The sequence below is a fragment of the Amphibalanus amphitrite genome, unplaced genomic scaffold, assembly GCF_019059575.1.
Source record: "Amphibalanus amphitrite isolate SeventyFive unplaced genomic scaffold, NRLGWU_Aamphi_draft 001286F_arrow, whole genome shotgun sequence".
NCBI lineage: Eukaryota > Metazoa > Arthropoda > Thecostraca > Balanomorpha > Balanidae > Amphibalanus > Amphibalanus amphitrite.
Window position 1 is genome coordinate 163738 of NW_024882779.1, and position 10840 is coordinate 174577.

The window sequence follows — 10840 nt, forward strand, 5'->3', positions numbered from 1 at the left end:
TATATAGGTTGCGGTCACGTGTCGGGAATCGCTCAGTGCTTTCAGTGTCTCTCAAACTTTTCTGCTCAGCCGTGGCTGGGACAGGTGGCGCCCTCCCCTCAGTGCATCGATACTTTCAGGAGAGCATACAGTCTTACTTTCAAAGAAGCTGACAGCAAAGAAATGCAAATAACAGACAAACTTTCCCACACCATCATCAAGCATATAATATCAATATCTAAATGCATGCAATGCATTAACAAACACACTTATTTTATTCTACAACATTGTAAAGCTGGGACGTCATACTTGACACACGGAAGTATATTTTATTACCCACCATTTCAAAGTTTAGGTCAGTCCTTCAACACTTCTTGACAAAATATAACAAAATGGTACGATCAGATACAACAATGGGCTTATCCAAGGCAATCGTGAAAGCGTTACGTTACAAGAGCTGACCTTTCCTAGGTCAATTGTCAAAATAGCCACCCTGATTAGTCAAAGAAATTGCGATACAATTCTTGCCTTTCCTCAGCCAGCGGTAACTTTTCTAGTGCGCATGACATCTACCCGTAATACGGCTGGGGATATCCGTATCCAGGATATCCGTTTCCACCGTAGCTCTGGTATCCATAATCGGGGAAACCATAGGGTCTATATCCCTGGTATCCATAAGGGCGATATCCCTGGTATCCATAAGGACGATATCCCTGGTATCCATAAGACCGATATCCCTGGTATCCATAAGGCCGATATCCCTGCTGTCCATAGGGTCCATACCCCTGGTATCCATAACCGCCGTGCCCAAAGTTTCCAACTCCGGGGCCTCCAGTCAGCTGTCCTTGTCCTACTCCACCAAACGCTCCGCGGATCGCTCCTCCGCGAATCGCTCCGCCCTGGATCGCTCCTCCCTGGATCGTTCCTCCATGGATCGCTCCTCCGTGGATCGCTCCTTCGTGGATCGCTCCTGCTCCTGCACTAACGGCACCATGAGCGGCATCGTGTACCACTGCGCCTTGCACAGCGCCACCGCGCGTCGCCGGCGGATGGTGCGCCACGCCCTCATAGGTCACCCTGGCGTTGTAGCCCGAGTTGCCGTCCACCCAGTAGGTGACGATCTGCCTCCGGCCGTCGGGAAGCAGCGTCGAGTACGAGCCCTCGGTGCGGTGTCCGAGACGCGTCTCCTGGACGTGGTTGTCTATTCCAGAGTGCGGGTCGGTGGTGCTATGTCCGTAGCTGTAGTTAGGGATAGAGTAGTCGCCAGGAGCAGTGCTGGCCACTGCGGCCGCCACCAGCGCCGAGAGGATGATCAGCTGACGGCAGACGGTGACGTCATTGGGGGCATACAGTGACGTCCGAGGAGAGGAGATGCGACAGCAAAGGGTAGACGATGACATCGTTGCAGTGCAGAATGACGTCAGATGATAGAAAAGGTTAACGTCTTGCAAACATTCTAGCTTGCGTATAAATTTATGCTACCGTAAGGTGGGGCTATTTGAGACAGTGGGGCTATTTGAGACAGTATTTAGAATTGTTATAAAATAAAAACCGTTTGAAATTCATGCTTAATTTTTGCTCAGGCGATTTACCGCTCGATTCCACACCTTCCTGAGCAAAAATATCACATAAAATTCAAACGCTCCTCATTTTATAGCCATTTTAAAAACTGTCTCAAATAGCCCCACTGCCTCAAATAGCCCCACTTTACGGTATATAATATTCCTACCATTTTATTATGGACGAAATTAGTGACTAAAAGCTTTGAAATTCAGGCAGAATAAAAAATTGAGTAAAAGATGAACATCATAATTGACCTTATAGAAGCTTCAGGAATGAGGAAAGGTTATGTTCTCAGAAAGACCCTATAGAAAAACACAGAAAACGTGCTACGGGTATGGCAATGTTGCCTAAAAAAAAAACTAATATCCCGAGAAACCATGAGACGGCACCATGTGCAAGAAAAGAAAGACGGAATCCTGTGCAAGAAACAAAGAGCAATAATAATTTCTCAATTTTTAACCTCGGACGGCATTGACATCGAAAACAGATTAGAGAAGCAGTAGTTCACCAGCCTATTCAATTTTCATTTTTAATATATGATTTCAAGTTTTTACGACTAGACATCTTAATACAAGGTAGGAACGTTTTTCGGCTACTAGTCGTTTATTGTTTTCGTTTCCGAAACGAAAATTACTAGTACAATTACTAGTCGTTATTGTTTTCGTTTTCGAAACGAAAACAATAAACGACTAGTAGCCGAAAAACGTTCCTACCTTGTTTCATTTTTAAGCTGAACGAACTGAACAATTGTACGAGTAGGCTTCCAATATCAATATGAAAACCATTCTTTAGCCACCCGGAAATGTGGTTAAATCGCTTCGTTTGCGCTCTCTCACCTGCATGACTGTGATATGGTCACACCCGTCCCAGACTGACGCTATTTCCTCATTGCCCGCTGTCTTATATAGCCCACGCCCTGCCCCACCCTGGATTATGAAAATCTTTCTGTCATGCCCCCGCGGTAGAAGGCACCGAACAGTGAACGCCAACGGTACATGTGGTAGAAAAATCCAGAATTGGTTAATCATTATCTGCGTATAACTGTCATCCATTTTGATATGAGTGTAAATTCGGTGAGCCAATTCGTGTGTATGAAATATGTGGCTTAGAAAACCACGGTTCACTGGGCAAACGCCACCGGGCACTTTTGTGTGCTCTTTATCACCGACCACTATATATCTATATAATGGTCTATCTATATATCACAGACCACTATATATAAATATATAGTGGTCTGTGTCTTTATTTATTACTTTGTATTGAAATTCAATGTTTAATGTAATAACAGATGACTGTATTTATAAAATCACATTAGCCGTTTTCACGACGGCCGTCTGGACACATTTGGTGCACATCTGGTGCAGATCAGGTGCAGATTTGGTCAAATCAGGTTCAGTGTCTCTCTATAGTAGCTATCAGCTAGGGTTACCTATGTACACTAATTGCTCATATATGCCTGCTTTGTCGTATTACAGAGAGCATCATCGATTAAAACACTGAAATAAATTAATAAAATGAAGATATCTGCTGTAAAAGAGATTAGGTGCAGATTTGGTCAAATTAGGTGCACTCGCCGGAGAGACCGTCGTGAAAACGGCTAATTATGACCACGAGGTTGACTGCATGGATAAAGTGAGGTAGATAAATAAGTCTTTGATTTGAGTTGAAGTTTAAATAGTCATAGCATTCTCCCCAGATTTTCTTTTTTCTCTCTGTCTGCTCTTTATCTGTCTTGCTGTCTGTCTGTCTGTGTCTGTCTGCCTGCCTGTCTCTGACTCTGTCTCTGTCTCTGCCTCTGGCTGTCTGTCTGTCTGTCTGTCTGTCTCTCTCTCTCTCTCTTTCTCTCTCTCTCTCTCTCTCTCTCTCTCTCTCTCTCTCTCTCTCTCTCTCTCTCTCTCTCTCTCTCTCTCTCTCTCTCTCTCTTCCTCTCCCGTCTCTTGCCGTTCAAGCAAAATACTCTTATTAGGCATAAGACAAAATACATACATTTATATACACATATACATTATACATTTGTACAAAACATATACATTTGTATTTAGCTTTTGCCGCTTCCCCACCCCGGGCCCCTAAAGGATGGTTTATGGCTTGACATAATGTCCAATCATCTGCAGCTGCACTCGGAAATTCCAGCCGGCGTGCACTGTGCAACGTGCACTGAGCACGTTGGACTAAATAATTATCTGACCGGATGTAAGTCAGCTGACGAGTGAAGTCCCTGTATTGAGTGAACCACACCATAACGCTCATCCCCAATGGAAGCATGACACATCCTGAAAAGATGAAACGAACTGAATCAAATTGCCTAAAAGATAATGCAAATGATCCAGTAAAACACGTAAAATGTGTCGGCGCAATACGACGCAAAGTGGCAGACTTTCACAAACCGCCGCAGACAGCTAGCTACAACTGGTATACAACCCGCTACAGACCAACCAGAGACTACCACAAACTGACTGCTACGATTGCCACAAACACACGCGCGCTGACACATGACAGAATAAGACAGAACTTACACAGAATTACGATACGTTGCACAGACATGTTGCAGGCTGCAAAATCCAAAAAATGCCGTTATTAATGCGACACTTCCGGTGACCTTGTGTTGACGCAGTGGGGTTTGGCCGGTCACGACACTGCATTTGCTGGTGCCTATGACGTAATATAATTGATGTTTTTTTATAAATTTAGTCCGAATGGTTGAATGGGCGGATTTTGAGGAATAAGAGCCCGCACTAAGCATAGCTTGTTGCGCTGACCCTGACCCCACCACCCGTTCGTGCAATTCCAATTGTATGGCAGAATTTTGTCCGAACGTTCGTACCCTCACGACTGGACAGTGGACACGGTCCCCTCCGCTCACTCACGATACCTGGCTTCTGTGCGGCCCCTGCCACAGAAACGCACGCCATTACACGTAGGAGCTAAATGTGGCCGCCCGCGCCGGGGCTTGAACCGCGCTCTCGCTACCGGCTAAGCGTCGAATTCCGGCGCTTTTATCCACTCGGCCACCGAGAGGATAGGATCTTCGACGTCATCAGGTGATGTTAAATGCTGTCTGCCTTTGTAAACTCTTTCCTTGCGATTTTTAGCGCTATAATCCGATTTCATGTTGTTGTTTTTCAGGGAAGTTTCGTTTCCCGTCAGCTTCGACCAATCAGGGTTGTTGAGTGAGGGGATAAGATACACTCAACACTGGCGGATTCAGAATGGCAATATTGGACGCTGCGGGGGTCACACCCCTAAAAAGTTTCTCAAAATTTCAAAAACATATCGGGTTTTAGTTTCTTACGCACTGCTGTGCAGTTTAAAACAAAGTTGTATTGTACCGGGTGTTCATTAAAGGTAGACTGCCACCTTTTTTCCACAAAACGGTTTTCACTAGAGCTGAGCCACCTATGTCCCAGACTGAAGTCGGTTTTCCGAAATTCGAACCCGTTTGCGAGAAATCGGAGACCAAAGTTCAGTTTGATGCCATTTTTTTTAGTCCAAGAAAACCGACATCTCTACTGTTTATCGATAACTTTGAAACATGAATTTTCTTATCTTTTGGTAAATATATGTCAAAACTTTGATTGTTTCGAGATCAGAGTAGAATTTTGGAGTGTCAAAATAAAAGTTAAACTTATATATTCAGTAGTTCATTTTTTCCAAAAAAGTGTGGGAAATGGGGTTTAACCCTCGCCCGTATAGGGGGGGGGGGGGTCGAACGGACCCCCCCCTCGGTTTTTCGCGAATAACTCGCGTAAAAAGCGGCCGATCGCGACGAAACTTTCAGTACCCTCGCGTTAATCAATTTTACACCTACCCTGAAATTTTCATGACCCTGACCCTAATGACCTTTGACCTGTGGCCTACTTTTCGAGACCATGTTTGGCCGGAATCGCGATTCGGCGTATGTCGGCTCGCATTAGCCGCGCGTTTGCAGTCTTTTCGTGGTTTCAAGCGTTCAAACATGGGATATGATGTTGCTCCCATGCATTAGGGTGGGTGTCAAGGTCACCGGAAGGTCAGGTCAGGTCATTGACCTTTGATGACCTCGGTTCACTTTTTCGAGTTTTACATGTTTCTAGGCCAGTTTTTGGAGCTGAATTCGAATTTAGCAACCATATGAACATTTACGAAGTAGTTTTGGCACCTTCGTAACATGTTACGAAGCTGTCAGAGGCGGCTGCCACCTACTAGGAATACCCGGCTGGTTGACCTGACCTGACCTGACCCGACCTGGCCTAAATGTATGAAGACATCATCTGTGATCAAAACTAACATGATATTCGTGATCGGCACCCCGAAAAACCCATTAGCAGCCACGCTTTACGACTTTCTAACAGGTCCCGATTTCCCCGACTTTTGGGTCATTGACCTGACCTGGAAGGTCAACCGATGACCTAGGACCTTAAAATTGGGTATCATCGGCTTCCTCTCGTCACGGGCAACACGCTCGTTTTTTCCGCGAAGCTCTAGCTCGATCAGGGGCGAAACGGCAAGGGGGGGGTCCAACGGACCCCCCCCCCCCTTATACGTTCGCGGCTGGAAAAACACCAATACGGGCGCGGGTTAAGATGGGCCAGACCCATTCCAAATGAGCCATGATTTTTTTAATGTTTTACGAATTTAAATGCAAAATAAATTAAACATGGCCAATTTCTCATGAAATCATATATTAGTAAATCATAAAATACCTTACTTTTTCAAATAAAATGTAATAATCTTATGACCTTGAAGTCTAGTGATGTGTAAACATTGTCGCTAGACATTAACCGATTGATAATTGTATGAAAATCGACAATTTTTTTCGCGATTCACGTGATGATACTTTGTCAGGTGAATTCTAAAATTTTGTTTTGTCCAGGGAATAAATCATAGGCCGATCTGAGAAAACTTTTTAAAGGTGGCAGTCTTCCTTTAATGAATGGAATAAAGTAGCTGCGTCACGTGATAACAATAAATCACGTACGCGCATTTTTTGCCTTGTAAATATGAAGCAAAGGCATTATCATTTTTTATACATGATAACTTTAATCACGGCGTCATCCAAACGCTTGTGAATGGCTCTGGTTTCGAAGAGCCCAAATCGGCACTTCAAGACAAACTCGCCGTTCAATTATGAACAAGCGGGTTGGGTTGTGGAGAAGTGTGCCGGGTTGGAAAGTCTTACCGTGGTTAGGCAGGCTTTCCGCCTTAAGTTCTTTCCGAGAAAACCAGCAGCAATACCATATCTGAATGCTTTTCAGCGTTTGGTGGAAAGATTTAGGATGGTTGCAGCGACACGGCCATGTGTGCGCTCCGGGCGCCAGCCGATGACCCCTGGTGAAATGGAAAAGGTCAAGGATTTCTTCCGGAAAAATGCCACAGCTCATGCTCGGCAGGCGTGCGGAGAGCTTAAAATGTCCATTGGAAAGGTATTGAAGATCCTAATTCTGTCATGGCCTCCCTCGATCGAAGTTCAACGATCTCGCGCGGAAGTACCCATCTGCACTGGCCCGCATACAGTCCCGACCTGTCCTGCCTGGATTTCTCGTTCTGGACCCAAGCTTTGGATCGCGTGATGGAATCGGAGCCGGAAACAATCAAAGAACTGAAGAAGGTCGTGGAGGACTTCGCCAGAACATAAGCAAGCAAAGAGCAGCTGAGGAAGATGGTCCGGCACACACAGCGACGGGCAGAGCCGTGCGTGGCGGAGTGAGGTGGCTACTTTGAGCACCTCCTGTAGGAGACACGAGTGGCAAGCGGTGATCGCGGTGATGTCATCATAAATGATAACCTCTCCTGAAAATGCATTGTGTGATTTGATAACGTGAGATGAATATATATCTTTCTGGTGCCTACTTACTTTATTCCATTCATTAATGAACACCCGGTATTTACTACAAGAACCCACAGGCAAACGCCCTTTTAACAGGTGCAGTCAAAACAGTACATAAAATCATAAACAAGATGAGGTGAAAACACAAGTTTTCCTTATACAAGTTGTTTAGTTTTCGTTTTATTCTTAAAAACCAGCAAGCCCTTGCCCCAAATGACCCCCCCCCTGGATCCGCCATTGATAAGGTCTAAGTTGGTCTGGTCGGAAATCGGAATTGGTCTAAGTCGGAATAGAGAATGGGTGCGCTGTGTGCATGATTATCAATAATGTGTGAATAGATATAATAATTGATCAGTGATGTGAATACCTACGTTTAACCCGAGGACACACGCCGGGCCGGTGTGGTTGGCGTTAGGTACGGCTCTCGCGAAATTAAGCGGTAGGTTTTGCACTTTTACATATCCGGTTATATCTCAGAAACTAATCGATCTACAATGAAGCCATTTTACACGATCATGGCCGGCTTGTGAACCAACAAGTCGATTGCATCTTCAGCACTTAAAAGCTTAAGACGACGAAGATATAGCCTGTAGTACCTACACTAAATTTTCGAGGTGCAAAACCTACCGCTAAAACCCGCGAGAATTGTACCTTCGCAGGGCTGGGGAAGGGTGTTTATTGTTAAAACAGCAACAACCCGCCTCTAATTCACTCGGCTCCTGGGCCAGGTCACACGATAGGCGGGGTTTGAGAGATGGTAAAAAACAAAAAATGAAGAAATTTGCTTTGGTCATTTTTAGGCCAGGTTAAGGCTTACATCACCAGGGCCCAATCTTATAAAATGCCGTACTATTCTATTTACGGCATTTGGTAACATTCACAGTGGTACCAGTGCTGACAAAGGTTTATCTGAGTCAACGAAATGATTCTTTAGACCGTCAAATTACGATGGACTGAAATGCGTGAAAACCATTTTGCATTTGATAGTCGTTTTCTGCAGCTGAACTTCAGCCAGTACTGCCATATCCATTCCACGGCGTTTATAAGGCTGAGCCCAGAGGTGATTGAAGGCCGAATCATTCGCCTAGTTCGACCCTTTCCGACAACTGGCGCTTGACTCAGGAACAAAAAGAGCTATAGAGCTGCAGAAATCGCATTTGATAGTTTTTTCGAAGCATCAAATAAAAATAACAAATCAAATGATATTCAAAATAACACTTTTGGTTGGCAGGCCACTCATACCTGTTCATCTTTAACGTCGAGACCATTTACTTATTTCATGCATGTATGTCAAGTGTAGCCTCTTGAAATCATCGCGATGCTTTCAAGATGCACTTTCAAGATGCATCGGTGCATATCGGTGCGCTGAAGGGAAAACGCCACCGACTCAGCATCGGTTGGGTGGAAAAGTTTGAGAGTCACTGAAAGTACTCACTGACCGATAGCAAACACCACATCAATATGAGGAGCCGGCGGGCCGCGAGGCAGAGGGGCCGCGATCGAGGAGGGATGCGAGGAGAGGTCGGAGAGGGGTGGGGAGAGGTCGAGGAGGGACGGGGGGGGGGGCAGTCGCTGTACAGTAACATGCGATGGCAATTTAAGTGTGGCTAGCAGAAGCCATTCGGCTCGCAGAAAGGGCTAGTTCCATTATAAGGGCCAGAATTTCGGATCCACATTTTTGAACCCTTAACCCTCGCCCTGGCAGGGCATTTTTCATAACACGGCCTGGCAGGGGGGGGGGTCGATGCGACCCCCCCTCGCGATTGGCTCCTATGCCACCTAGAAACACCAAATTTGGTAGGTAGGTGGGCGCCCTGGAGTTCTCGCCCCTGTGCAAATTTGGTTGCTCTAGGTCAATATTTAGGGGGGTTTTGGGGGGGGGGTATAAATGTAAAAATTTCGCTAAAAACAGGTGAAAAGTTTTTCGCTTATACCTTTTGATCTAATTAAGCTAGAGCAAAAAGAAAAGCACCAGTGAACTCAGCACGTCAAGGCGCGTCGAATGTACTTAAAGTTTTTCTTTATTTTTAAGTAAACTTAAATTAATTAAATAAGTTCAAACTAACCAAATTGCATCATACCGCATATCATTCGATTCGGCTGATCACCAGGAACACAATGACTTCATTTTTTAAGCTCTAGCGTCATTATGTGCCAAGTTATTGGCAAAAACGTCATTTGACCTCAGTTGACCTCATTTGACCTGACCCATGGATAGGTACACCAAACAAAGAAGCACCAAGTGACCTGCTGTTGAGTACTGTCGTTTCAAAGCACAAAAGTGATAGAACGAAGCAAATATCTCCAGTATTTTCCGAATTTAATATTTTCCCATAGGCTTAACATTACGACGTAATGACCTCTAACTGACCTCAGGTCAGTGACCTAAAAAAACCCGAACTATATGTTATACAACTCGGTGAACTTAGCACATCCTGAAAGTTTGAAGGAAATCAGTCAAAAACTGTGAGTTGGACAGGTGCAAAAAGAAAATTGAAATTTGACCATGACCTTGTACTGGTTTTTCTGACCTGGTGACCTGACCCAAGGTCACCCGGACCTGATATTTTCAGGTCATATGTAAAAAGGTTGCCCCATAGGCTGTGCCAAATTTGGCGGGCGCTATCTTTGAAAAACCTTAGGGGAGGGGTCGCATCGACCCACCTCCTGCCAGGGCGAGGCTTAATAGTATATATAATTACATATAGTTCAGTATTGTAAGACATGTTTATAAAATCTGATGGCCAAGAGTTGCGAACGAAAATTATAATTAAAATTAAATTATAATTAAAAAAATTAAACACAAAAAAGATTTAGATTTTAATTATAATTTTCGTTCGCAACTCTTGGCCATCAGATTATATGATTATAGAGCCTTGCTTGCTTTGGCACAGGGGTTTCTCGACTCCCTCAGATTTGTTATACGTATTCGCCGGAGGACCCATGAACGAAAATCAGTCATCAACGACAACCGCTTATTACAAGATGCACCGTGAATTGTGATTGCATTGATGAAAAAAGATCATTGCAAACAAGATTCGACTCTTTAGACTCCCGCTCGCAAGTACGAACGCTCTCCCACACGTGAGAATAAATAGTGAAGGAAATCTAACGATTTTCACTCATCCGTCGTCTTATCTTCGAAACCTCAATGGGAAGCTGCCTGCTGCAGTGTCATATACCTCACGAGCTGGTGACGTGAAGAAAGCTATTGCCATAGGTAAGTAGGGTAGGCATAAAGCTACAGCAGCATTGTGTTTCGTTGTAGCTTCACATGCGTCACGCGCACTGAGCTGATGGTGATTGGCGCCCACCAAGGCCGATCAATGAACGTCCGACTGGTGAACGCAAGCGGCGCCGGTATTCGCCTGGGGCGATGGACGGGGTCGAACGCTACGAGCATCATGACCTCAGGCCGGCGCCCGTTTTTATCCTGTCAGACACCAATGCGGCGCCGCTATACCCGCTATACAGCAGTTTTATTCAACCGCT

General features: G+C 45.0%; 1 protein-coding gene across 1 annotated transcript; it reads right to left on the minus strand.

Moving 5' to 3' along the window:
• Positions 1–298: 298 nt before the first annotated feature.
• Positions 299–2384, minus strand: LOC122371865 (prisilkin-39-like). Its single transcript, XM_043348616.1, has 2 exons — positions 2379–2384; positions 299–1295 (listed from the first exon to the last, which is right to left on the minus strand). The coding sequence occupies exons 1-2, from the start codon at positions 2382–2384 to the stop codon at positions 549–551; spliced, it is 753 nt and encodes a 250-aa protein (XP_043204551.1). The 3' UTR covers positions 299–548.
• Positions 2385–10840: the final 8456 nt, after the last annotated feature.